This window comes from Anopheles funestus, chromosome 3RL (assembly GCF_943734845.2).
Source record: "Anopheles funestus chromosome 3RL, idAnoFuneDA-416_04, whole genome shotgun sequence".
NCBI classification, from domain to species: Eukaryota; Metazoa; Arthropoda; class Insecta; order Diptera; family Culicidae; genus Anopheles; species Anopheles funestus.
The window spans coordinates 1,828,498-1,841,551 of record NC_064599.1 but is presented as its reverse complement, the minus strand read 5'-3'; the positions used below and the strand labels follow the sequence as shown (position 1 = coordinate 1,841,551).

General features: G+C 34.7%; 2 protein-coding genes across 14 annotated transcripts in view; one reads left to right on the top strand and one right to left on the bottom strand.

Annotated features, from left to right (window-relative positions):
* LOC125767271 (chondroitin sulfate N-acetylgalactosaminyltransferase 1) overlaps positions 1-13,054 on the top strand; it is a 32,331-nt gene that overhangs the window by 15,434 nt on the left and 3,843 nt on the right. The window lies entirely within an intron of this gene.
* Positions 9,886-13,026, bottom strand: LOC125767299 (synaptobrevin-1). 9 transcript variants are annotated; one of them, XR_007418755.1, is made up of 5 exons: positions 12,898-13,026; positions 12,291-12,353; positions 11,766-12,088; positions 10,390-11,277; positions 9,886-10,307 (listed from the first exon to the last, which is right to left on the bottom strand). XR_007418755.1 is itself a non-coding variant. In XM_049433740.1 (4 exons), exons 2-4 carry the CDS (start codon positions 12,320-12,322, stop codon positions 10,213-10,215), a joined length of 450 nt encoding a protein of 149 aa, XP_049289697.1. In that variant the 5' UTR covers positions 12,323-12,353; positions 12,898-13,026; the 3' UTR covers positions 9,886-10,212. The 9 variants fall into 9 exon arrangements, 8 of the variants coding, with proteins under 8 accessions (XP_049289697.1, XP_049289701.1, XP_049289699.1 ...); XM_049433740.1 differs by lacking the exon at positions 10,390-11,277; XM_049433744.1 differs by lacking the exon at positions 10,390-11,277 and having other exon boundaries at positions 11,766-12,055.

The following is a 13,054-nucleotide window of genomic DNA, read 5'->3' as shown; positions in this document are numbered from 1 at the left end:
AAACAGGGTAAGGAACTTGGTTCCTCGCATAACTTCTGGCACAGACATCTGAGGGCATGGCCGTCCAAGAAGAAAATGTAGCCATTGATGCCATCTATCGACCATAGGCAAAGATTGGAGATCCGTTAGATACCGACCGAGTTATAGGCAAAACTTGGTGCGAAAATGGGCCTTAGTGGATTGACAAATTGATAGATTTTTTCAATTTTTTCATTATTTTTTACCTTTTTTTAATTTAAAGCATTGTTTGAGTGAAAAGGAACTAATTGCAACAATTTCGCATTAAAATAAAACAATTTTTTAAATTTTGCTAAATTTCTCAAAAAAATGGCAAGGTACCCCTTATGAAATTTTCGAGTGGAAAATTTTTTTGAAATTTTTTTCTGATTTTTTATTCTTTTTTTAATTTAAAGCAATATTTGAGTGAAAAGAAACTTATTGCAACAAATTCGCAATAAAATATATCACATTTAAAAATTTTGCTGAATTGCAGAAAAATGAGGAAAATTTTACATTTTCTCAAACAGGGTAAGGAACTTGGTTCCTCGCATAACTTCTGGCACAGACATCTGAGGGCATGGCCGTCCAAGAAGAAAATGTAGCCATTGATGCCATCTATCGACCATAGGCAAAGATTGGAGATCCGTTAGATACCGACCGAGTTATAGGCAAAACTTGGTGCGAAAATGGGCCTTAGTGGATTGACAAATTGATAGATTTTTTCAATTTTTTCATTATTTTTTACCTTTTTTTAATTTAAAGCATTGTTTGAGTGAAAAGGAACTAATTGCAACAATTTCGCATTAAAATAAAACAATTTTTTAAATTTTGCTAAATTTCTCAAAAAAATGGCAAGGGGTACCCCTTATGAAATTTTCGAGTGGAAAATTTTTTTGAAATTTTTTTCTGATTTTTTATTCTTTTTTTAATTTAAAGCAATATTTGAGTGAAAAGAAACTTATTGCAACAAATTCGCAATAAAATATATCACATTTAAAAATTTTGCTGAATTGTAGAAAAATGAGGAACATTTTACATTTTTTCAAACAGGGTAAGGAACTTGGTTCCTCGCATAACTTCTGGCACAGACATCTGAGGGCATGGCCGTCCAAGAAGAAAATGTAGCCATTGATGCCATCTATCGACCACAGGCAAAGATTGGAGATCCGTTAGATACCGACCGAGTTATAGGCAAAATTTGGTGCGAAAATGAGGAAAATTTTACATTTTCTCAAACAGGGTAAGGAACTTGGTTCCTCGCATAACTTCTGGCACAGACATCTGAGGGCATGGCCGTCCAAGAAGAAAATGTAGCCATTGATGCCATCTATCGACCACAGGCAAAGATTGGAGATCCGTTAGATACCGACCGAGTTATAGGCAAAATTTGGTGCGAAAATGAGGAAAATTTTACATTTTCTCAAACAGGGTAAGGAACTTGGTTCCTCGCATAACTTCTGGCACAGACATCTGAGGGCATGGCCGTCCAAGAAGAAAATGTAGCCATTGATGTCATCTATCGACCACAGGCAAAGATTGGAGATCCGTTAGATACCGACCGAGTTATAGGCAAAACTTGGTGCGAAAATGGGCCTTAGTGGATTGACAAATTGATAGATTTTTTCAATTTTTTCATTATTTTTTACCTTTTTTTAATTTAAAGCATTGTTTGAGTGAAAAGGAACTAATTGCAACAATTTCGCATTAAAATAAAACAATTTTTTAAATTTTGCTAAATTTCTCAAAAAAATGGCAAGGGGTACCCCTTATGAAATTTTCGAGTGGAAAATTTTTTTGAAATTTTTTTCTGATTTTTTATTCTTTTTTTAATTTAAAGCAATATTTGAGTGAAAAGAAACTTATTGCAACAAATTCGCAATAAAATATATCACATTTAAAAATTTTGCTGAATTGCAGAAAAATGAGGAACATTTTACATTTTCTCAAACAGGGTAAGGAACTTGGTTCCTCGCATAACTTCTGGCACAGACATCTGAGGGCATGGCCGTCCAAGAAGAAAATGTAGCCATTGATGCCATCTATCGACCACAGGCAAAGATTGGAGATCCGTTAGATACCGACCGAGTTATAGGCAAAATTTGGTGCGAAAATGAGGAAAATTTTACATTTTCTCAAACAGGGTAAGGAACTTGGTTCCTCGCATAACTTCTGGCACAGACATCTGAGGGCATGGCCGTCCAAGAAGAAAATGTAGCCATTGATGTCATCTATCGACCATAGGCAAAGATTGGAGATCCGTTAGAAACCGACCGAGTTATAGGCAAAATTTGGTGCGAAAATGAGGAAAATTTTACATTTTCTCAAACAGGGTAAGGAACTTGGTTCCTCGCATAACTTCTGGCACAGACATCTGAGGGCATGGCCGTCCAAGAAGAAAATGTAGCCATTGATGTCATCTATCGACCACAGGCAAAGATTGGAGATCCGTTAGATACCGACCGAGTTATAGGCAAAACTTGGTGCGAAAATGGGCCTTAGTGGATTGACAAATTGATAGATTTTTTCAATTTTTTCATTATTTTTTACCTTTTTTTAATTTAAAGCATTGTTTGAGTGAAAAGGAACTAATTGCAACAATTTCGCATTAAAATAAAACAATTTTTTAAATTTTGCTAAATTTCTCAAAAAAATGGCAAGGGGTACCCCTTATGAAATTTTCGAGTGGAAAATTTTTTTGAAATTTTTTTCTGATTTTTTATTCTTTTTTTAATTTAAAGCAATATTTGAGTGAAAAGAAACTTATTGCAACAAATTCGCAATAAAATATATCACATTTAAAAATTTTGCTGAATTGTAGAAAAATGAGGAACATTTTACATTTTTTCAAACAGGGTAAGGAACTTGGTTCCTCGCATAACTTCTGGCACAGACATCTGAGGGCATGGCCGTCCAAGAAGAAAATGTAGCCATTGATGCCATCTATCGACCATAGGCAAAGATTGGAGATCCGTTAGAAACCGACCGAGTTATAGGCAAAATTTGGTGCGAAAATGAGGAAAATTTTACATTTTCTCAAACAGGGTAAGGAACTTGGTTCCTCGCATAACTTCTGGCACAGACATCTGAGGGCATGGCCGTCCAAGAAGAAAATGTAGCCATTGATGTCATCTATCGACCACAGGCAAAGATTGGAGATCCGTTAGATACCGACCGAGTTATAGGCAAAACTTGGTGCGAAAATGGGCCTTAGTGGATTGACAAATTGAAAAATTTTTTCAATTTTTTCATTATTTTTTACCTTTTTTTAATTTAAAGCATTGTTTGAGTGAAAAGGAACTAATTGCAACAATTTCGCATTAAAATAAAACAATTTTTTAAATTTTGCTAAATTTCTCAAAAAAATGGCAAGGGGTACCCCTTATGAAATTTTCGAGTGGAAAATTTTTTTGAAATTTTTTTCTGATTTTTTATTCTTTTTTTTAATTTAAAGCAATATTTGAGTGAAAAGAAACTTACTGCAACAAATTCGCAATAAAATATATCACATTTAAAAATTTTGCTGAATTGTAGAAAAATGAGGAACATTTTACATTTTTTCAAACAGGGTAAGGAACTTGGTTCCTCGCATAACTTCTGGCACAGACATCTGAGGGCATGGCCGTCCAAGAAGAAAATGTAGCCATTGATGCCATCTATCGACCACAGGCAAAGATTGGAGATCCGTTAGATACCGACCGAGTTATAGGCAAAATTTGGTGTGAAAATGAGGAACATTTTACATTTTCTCAAACAGGGTAAGGAACTTGGTTCCTCGCATAACTTCTGGCACAGACATCTGAGGGCATGGCCGTCCAAGAAGAAAATGTAGCCATTGATGCCATCTATCGACCACAGGCAAAGATTGGAGATCCGTTAGATACCGACCGAGTTATAGGCAAAATTTGGTGCGAAAATGAGGAAAATTTTACATTTTCTCAAACAGGGTAAGGAACTTGGTTCCTCGCATAACTTCTGGCACAGACATCTGAGGGCATGGCCGTCCAAGAAGAAAATGTAGCCATTGATGTCATCTATCGACCATAGGCAAAGATTGGAGATCCGTTAGAAACCGACCGAGTTATAGGCAAAATTTGGTGCGAAAATGAGGAAAATTTTACATTTTCTCAAACAGGGTAAGGAACTTGGTTCCTCGCATAACTTCTGGCACAGACATCTGAGGGCATGGCCGTCCAAGAAGAAAATGTAGCCATTGATGTCATCTATCGACCACAGGCAAAGATTGGAGATCCGTTAGATACCGACCGAGTTATAGGCAAAACTTGGTGCGAAAATGGGCCTTAGTGGATTGACAAATTGATAGATTTTTTCAATTTTTTCATTATTTTTTACCTTTTTTTAATTTAAAGCATTGTTTGAGTGAAAAGGAACTAATTGCAACAATTTCGCATTAAAATAAAACAATTTTTTAAATTTTGCTAAATTTCTCAAAAAAATGGCAAGGGGTACCCCTTATGAAATTTTCGAGTGGAAAATTTTTTTGAAATTTTTTTCTGATTTTTTATTCTTTTTTTAATTTAAAGCAATATTTGAGTGAAAAGAAACTTATTGCAACAAATTCGCAATAAAATATATCACATTTAAAAATTTTGCTGAATTGTAGAAAAATGAGGAACATTTTACATTTTTTCAAACAGGGTAAGGAACTTGGTTCCTCGCATAACTTCTGGCACAGACATCTGAGGGCATGGCCGTCCAAGAAGAAAATGTAGCCATTGATGCCATCTATCGACCATAGGCAAAGATTGGAGATCCGTTAGAAACCGACCGAGTTATAGGCAAAATTTGGTGCGAAAATGAGGAAAATTTTACATTTTCTCAAACAGGGTAAGGAACTTGGTTCCTCGCATAACTTCTGGCACAGACATCTGAGGGCATGGCCGTCCAAGAAGAAAATGTAGCCATTGATGTCATCTATCGACCACAGGCAAAGATTGGAGATCCGTTAGATACCGACCGAGTTATAGGCAAAACTTGGTGCGAAAATGGGCCTTAGTGGATTGACAAATTGAAAAATTTTTTCAATTTTTTCATTATTTTTTACCTTTTTTTAATTTAAAGCATTGTTTGAGTGAAAAGGAACTAATTGCAACAATTTCGCATTAAAATAAAACAATTTTTTAAATTTTGCTAAATTTCTCAAAAAAATGGCAAGGGGTACCCCTTATGAAATTTTCGAGTGGAAAATTTTTTTGAAATTTTTTTCTGATTTTTTATTCTTTTTTTAATTTAAAGCAATATTTGAGTGAAAAGAAACTTACTGCAACAAATTCGCAATAAAATATATCACATTTAAAAATTTTGCTGAATTGTAGAAAAATGAGGAACATTTTACATTTTTTCAAACAGGGTAAGGAACTTGGTTCCTCGCATAACTTCTGGCACAGACATCTGAGGGCATGGCCGTCCAAGAAGAAAATGTAGCCATTGATGCCATCTATCGACCACAGGCAAAGATTGGAGATCCGTTAGATACCGACCGAGTTATAGGCAAAATTTGGTGTGAAAATGAGGAAAATTTTACATTTTCTCAAACAGGGTAAGGAACTTGGTTCCTCGCATAACTTCTGGCACAGACATCTGAGGGCATGGCCGTCCAAGAAGAAAATGTAGCCATTGATGCCATCTATCGACCATAGGCAAAGATTGGAGATCCGTTAGATACCGACCGAGTTATAGGCAAAATTTGGTGCGAAAATGAGGAAAATTTTACATTTTCTCAAACAGGGTAAGGAGCTTGGTTCCTCGCATAACTTCTGGCAGAGACATCTGAGGGCATGGCCGTCCAAGAAGAAAATGTAGCCATTGATGTCATCTATCGACCACAGGCAATGATTGGAGATCCGTTAGATACCGACCGAGTTATAGGCAAAACTTGGTGCGAAAATGGGCCTTAGTGGATTGACAAATTGATAGATTTTTTCAATTTTTTCATTATTTTTTACCTTTTTTTAATTTAAAGCATTGTTTGAGTGAAAAGGAACTAATTGCAACAATTTCGCATTAAAATAAAACAAATTTTTAAATTTTGCTAAATTTCTCAAAAAAATGGCAAGGGGTACCCCTTATGAAATTTTCGAGTGGAAAATTTTTTTGAAATTTTTTTTCTGATTTTTTATTCTTTTTTTAATTTAAAGCAATATTTGAGTGAAAAGAAACTTATTGCAACAAATTCGCAATAAAATATATCACATTTAAAAATTTTGCTGAATTGTAGAAAAATGAGGAACATTTTACATTTTTTCAAACAGGGTAAGGAACTTGGTTCCTCGCATAACTTCTGGCACAGACATCTGAGGGCATGGCCGTCCAAGAAGAAAATGTAGCCATTGATGCCATCTATCGACCACAGGCAAAGATTGGAGATCCGTTAGATACCGACCGAGTTATAGGCAAAATTTGGTGCGAAAATGAGGAAAATTTTACATTTTCTCAAACAGGGTAAGGAACTTGGTTCCTCGCATAACTTCTGGCACAGACATCTGAGGGCATGGCCGTCCAAGAAGAAAATGTAGCCATTGATGCCATCTATCGACCATAGGCAAAGATTGGAGATCCGTTAGATACCGACCGAGTTATAGGCAAAACTTGGTGCGAAAATGGGCCTTAGTGGATTGACAAATTGATAGATTTTTTCAATTTTTTCATTATTTTTTACCTTTTTTTAATTTAAAGCATTGTTTGAGTGAAAAGGAACTAATTGCAACAATTTCGCATTAAAATAAAACAAATTTTTAAATTTTGCTAAATTTCTCAAAAAAATGGCAAGGGGTACCCCTTATGAAATTTTCGAGTGGAAAATTTTTTTGAAATTTTTTTCTGATTTTTTATTCTTTTTTTAATTTAAAGCAATATTTGAGTGAAAAGAAACTTATTGCAACAAATTCGCAATAAAATATATCACATTTAAAAATTTTGCTGAATTGCAGAAAAATGAGGAACATTTTACATTTTCTCAAACAGGGTAAGGAACTTGGTTCCTCGCATAACTTCTGGCACAGACATCTGAGGGCATGGCCGTCCAAGAAGAAAATGTAGCCATTGATGCCATCTATCGACCACAGGCAAAGATTGGAGATCCGTTAGATACCGACCGAGTTATAGGCAAAATTTGGTGCGAAAATGAGGAAAATTTTACATTTTCTCAAACAGGGTAAGGAACTTGGTTCCTCGCATAACTTCTGGCACAGACATCTGAGGGCATGGCCGTCCAAGAAGAAAATGTAGCCATTGATGCCATCTATCGACCATAGGCAAAGATTGGAGATCCGTTAGATACCGACCGAGTTATAGGCAAAACTTGGTGCGAAAATGGGCCTTAGTGGATTGACAAATTGATAGATTTTTTCAATTTTTTCATTATTTTTTACCTTTTTTTAATTTAAAGCATTGTTTGAGTGAAAAGGAACTAATTGCAACAATTTCGCATTAAAATAAAACAATTTTTTAAATTTTGCTAAATTTCTCAAAAAAATGGCAAGGTACCCCTTATGAAATTTTCGAGTGGAAAATTTTTTTGAAATTTTTTTCTGATTTTTTATTCTTTTTTTAATTTAAAGCAATATTTGAGTGAAAAGAAACTTATTGCAACAAATTCGCAATAAAATATATCACATTTAAAAATTTTGCTGAATTGCAGAAAAATGAGGAAAATTTTACATTTTCTCAAACAGGGTAAGGAACTTGGTTCCTCGCATAACTTCTGGCACAGACATCTGAGGGCATGGCCGTCCAAGAAGAAAATGTAGCCATTGATGCCATCTATCGACCATAGGCAAAGATTGGAGATCCGTTAGATACCGACCGAGTTATAGGCAAAACTTGGTGCGAAAATGGGCCTTAGTGGATTGACAAATTGATAGATTTTTTCAATTTTTTCATTATTTTTTACCTTTTTTTAATTTAAAGCATTGTTTGAGTGAAAAGGAACTAATTGCAACAATTTCGCATTAAAATAAAACAATTTTTTAAATTTTGCTAAATTTCTCAAAAAAATGGCAAGGGGTACCCCTTATGAAATTTTCGAGTGGAAAATTTTTTTGAAATTTTTTTCTGATTTTTTATTCTTTTTTTAATTTAAAGCAATATTTGAGTGAAAAGAAACTTATTGCAACAAATTCGCAATAAAATATATCACATTTAAAAATTTTGCTGAATTGTAGAAAAATGAGGAACATTTTACATTTTTTCAAACAGGGTAAGGAACTTGGTTCCTCGCATAACTTCTGGCACAGACATCTGAGGGCATGGCCGTCCAAGAAGAAAATGTAGCCATTGATGCCATCTATCGACCATAGGCAAAGATTGGAGATCCGTTAGAAACCGACCGAGTTATAGGCAAAATTTGGTGCGAAAATGAGGAAAATTTTACATTTTCTCAAACAGGGTAAGGAACTTGGTTCCTCGCATAACTTCTGGCACAGACATCTGAGGGCATGGCCGTCCAAGAAGAAAATGTAGCCATTGATGCCATCTATCGACCACAGGCAAAGATTGGAGATCCGTTAGATACCGACCGAGTTATAGGCAAAACTTGGTGCGAAAATGGGCCTTAGTGGATTGACAAATTGATAGATTTTTTCAATTTTTTTCATTATTTTTTACCTTTTTTTAATTTAAAGCATTGTTTGAGTGAAAAGGAACTAATTGCAACAATTTCGCATTAAAATAAAACAATTTTTTAAATTTTGCTAAATTTCTCAAAAAAATGGCAAGGGGTACCCCTTATGAAATTTTCGAGTGGAAAATTTTTTTGAAATTTTTTTCTGATTTTTTATTCTTTTTTTAATTTAAAGCAATATTTGAGTGAAAAGAAACTTATTGCAACAAATTCGCAATAAAATATATCACATTTAAAAATTTTGCTGAATTGCAGAAAAATGAGGAACATTTTACATTTTCTCAAACAGGGTAAGGAACTTGGTTCTTCGCATAACTTCTGGCACAGACATCTGAGGGCATGGCCTTCCAAGAAGAAAATGTAGCCATTGATGCCATCTAGCGACCACAGGCAAAGATTGGCGATCCGTTGGATACCAACCGAGTTATAGGCAAAATTTGGTGCAAAAATGAGGAAAATTTTACATTTTCTCAAACAGGGTAAGGAATTTGGTTCCTCGAATAACTCCTGGCACAGACATCTGAGGGCATGGCTGTCCAAGAAGAAAATGTAGCCATTGATGCCATCTATCGACCACAGGCAAAGATTGGCGATCCGTTGGATACTGACCGAATTATAGACCAAACTTGGTGCAAAAATGAGCCTTGGAGATTGGTAAATTTGTAGATTTTTTTATTTTTTTAATTTTTTGTATGCTTTTTTTTAATTTAAAGCATTATTTGAGTGAAAAGAAACTTATTGTAACAATTTCGCATTAAAATAAAACAAATTTTTAAATTTTGCTAAATTTCTCAAAAAAATGGCAAGGGGTACCCCTTATGAAATTTTCAAGTAGAAATTTTTTTAAAATTTTTTTTGTTATTTTTTATTCTTTTCTTCTTTTAAAGCATTATTTGAGTGAAAAGAAACTTATTGCAACAAATTCGCGCAGTTCTTTTCGGCCTTAGAATGGTATTCAATTTGCGGCGCAAAAAGTTTTCATTTTATCAGCCGAAAATATGCAAAGGAATGCGCAGCAGAATTAGTGTTACCTCTTTCGCAGTATATTCTCTTAGTACCAAAATTCAGAAAACCGTTCCTTTTCGTGATGATCGTTTGCGACAATCGACGCGGAAAACGTTTTGTTAAATAACAAAGATTGTAACATAATTTAAACTTTAAGAACACAAAAGACAAAGCTGTCAAATGAAAACAAATGGTAATTTAATGTGATATTTGATATAAGTAAATTACATAACCTCTGCAGATATTCTTCGTTTATCCGTTATTTGCCTTCCTTGGTTTGTTTTACCTTTTCCATATTCAATACATATTTAGTGTTAAGTTATCAATGAAATAACAATATTCATACACAAAGAAAATAACATTCAGACGGATAGAAAAACGTTGCAGGAGAATAATGTTGCTGTTCTACAGCAGATAATGAGCTTGCTTTCCACAATAATATAGATATGATTATTCAATAATAAGCTCGTATAAAAATATATGTTTCCCTTTTATAAATGTTATTGCTTTCAACGAACATGTTTGGGGTTTCAACTCAAAATCTATACTTAAAACATGTTTGGGGGCTATCATTGCTGTGGTGTGTCGGTTATTTCTGGCTTAACCGTTGTGGTTGATTCAATCGAAGGAGAACTGGAAGATCCACCACCCGGAACAATCCAAACTGTGTATGAAGCAAAAAGATTGCTATTAGTTTAATGTTGAACTGCGTCAAAATGATATACAGTCGGCAATGTAAAGCATACCTTGTCCGTAAAAACAGTCCATTGTACAATATATTTACATATTCACAACCCCTTTACTTGTCGAAGATGACCAATGGATGAATGGGTGAAATTGATTTTACCTCCGATAAATTTTTATTTACTTCGATCCGTAGAACTAGACTTCCAATTTCAAATTTCCACCAAGTGTAACATAATATTTAAAAAAAGGCGCCTTTACATAACATAAATTCCATTTTAAATACTTTCCATTGGGACAACATGGGCATGGACAACACAAAACAAACACTATTAACACCAAGCTTAGCCAAAAGTTTAAATCCGCATGTAAGCAGTCGGTATTACATTTTTATGTGTTCCGTGATTGTCATCTGAGAATATAAGTTTGACCAATTTATGCGTTTTGAACATTTCTCCAGAATAAAAACAACATGAATGTATGTTTTAGTGATTAACGAATACACAAACATAATATAATTTGATATATTTATCTAGGATAGAAAGTTCCTTAAGTTCCTTAAGAAGACAATTGCAACATAAAATGTAACGTTACTTATACATTTGAAAAGTGAACATAATAGCATGATAGCAGTACCATATTTCCAACGTCATTCTTGATGAATATATGCTGTTAGTGGATTTATCCATATACATATTTTTTTCCATTTGAATTACGTCTGTTCCAACTAATGACGATTGGGGAAGCAATTAAGAACCGTACTAGATATGTGTGAACGTACTGGAATTATTCATTTGCTATTGCAACTATGATAGCACGTGACGAAGATATCACAAATCTGTTTTGAAAATATTCATTGGAACAAATGCTTACAATGTGATTTAAGAACGATTATTTGAGTATGTATAATAATGCAAGTGTAAAATGTCATTATTAATAAATGATGGACACTGAAAAGAAAAAAAAAGAAAAACATTCGAAATAAAACAAGGAAGAGGAAACATAGCGTCGAAAAACAAAAATGTACATATGTCCTTCCTGCTTTGAACGGATAATAGTTTATATCTCGCAAACAATAATTTGCATTTACTTTAAACACGTAATGGCATTTACAATGAGATTGTGAAAAGGAACAAATGATAACAGCAGTCCAAAAGGCCGTTATGCTAAGCATTAAAAAATCGTCGTCATCGACATCATTACGAATCGTATGTGCATCTCACTAGCTTTACTGTAGCTACTCAACATGTATGCTGTAATGGTTCCCAGTTTGATGAACATAAAAATATGAACTGTACAACAATGAAACAAATGGGACATTATCTGAAAACAAAGGACCATAACGCTTACACCTACAGCGATTTTCTTGTACGTTCGAGCAGCAAAGGAAATAAGGGATATTAGTTCCGGGAATATTTTCTCGGGCGGTACTACTTACGAATGATAATTATTAGCAGCACTACGCCAATGACGCCCATGATGATCATCATTTTCATGTTGGCCCACCATTGTTTTCTCTTCAGTTTGCCGGCCTGCTGTTCAAATTGCGATGCACCGTGCTGTAGTGCATCGGCTCGTTGATCCAATTCGGAAAGTTTTTGGTCCCGTTCTAATACTTTTTCCACGTTCACGCGCATGATTCCGACCACTTCGTCAACCTGCGCCTGTGTTTGCTTCAATCGATTGTTGGTGGCATTGTTGGATCCGTTGGCGCCGGACGGCTGCGTACTGTCCGTTGGTGGAGGCGGTAATTTAGGAAAACTGATTAATCGAAGGTGATCGAAAGCCAGCAACAGAATAACGATTAGTTTGTTAAACAATTACCTCTACATTATTTTCTAAACTTCCCAGTTTAGAACTACTTCTAACTCTATTATAATATTACAGTTAGATAGTGCTATTTCAGCACTATGCTAAAACTACTATACCATCATCAAATGTATGAACCTTTTTGTACACTTACCCATTTGAGTTTCCAGCTTCAGGATTCGACATGATTGAATCGTTTTATTTTCTGAAAGGGAGTCTGTGGAATATAAAACATTTAAAGAATGCTGATGAAAGTATTTCGTCACTCATTTACCAACAATCTACTCTAGCAATTCTATGGAATGCAGCTGGGCTTGTCCCATCTATGTTTGATGTTATTTCTTCTTGTCGTTGAACAAATCATGTAAAGGAATTTCCATTCTATCTATTGCAATTTAAAGACACGAATGTAGCTACAGGTTCAGGTCGCCCAAATTCGATAGACGAATTAAAATTACAGTGAGGACCATCAATACTGATTTTCTTCTATACTTTTCTGTGCAGCTTTGTACATTATCAGGTAATCAGCCTTGTAGGCTGTGATTCATAGCTGAAAGCAAGAAATATTACAAGAGCTGCACTGCTGCGAGCAAATAAAAAACACACACGCCACACACACACACACCTACTTCCTCGTACGATGTCGATGATTGATGCGATATTTTAGCCAGATTGCAATATAGATCGAATTGGAAAACACTCGTATTTCTCTCACATTATAGATAAATAGCGAATAGACAGCGTAATCCTAGTTTTTTTACCTTGTGTTAAGTAAATAAAAGTTAATCCACAAGTTCACGGACCACAGAAAAACAAGATGATGAGCTCACACACGCGCACACCCAATCAAAATGAGTTAAAAAAAGGCTACGTCATTAAGCCTGCTCAGACGTGTGCCATGTTGGTTTCAAAGTGACA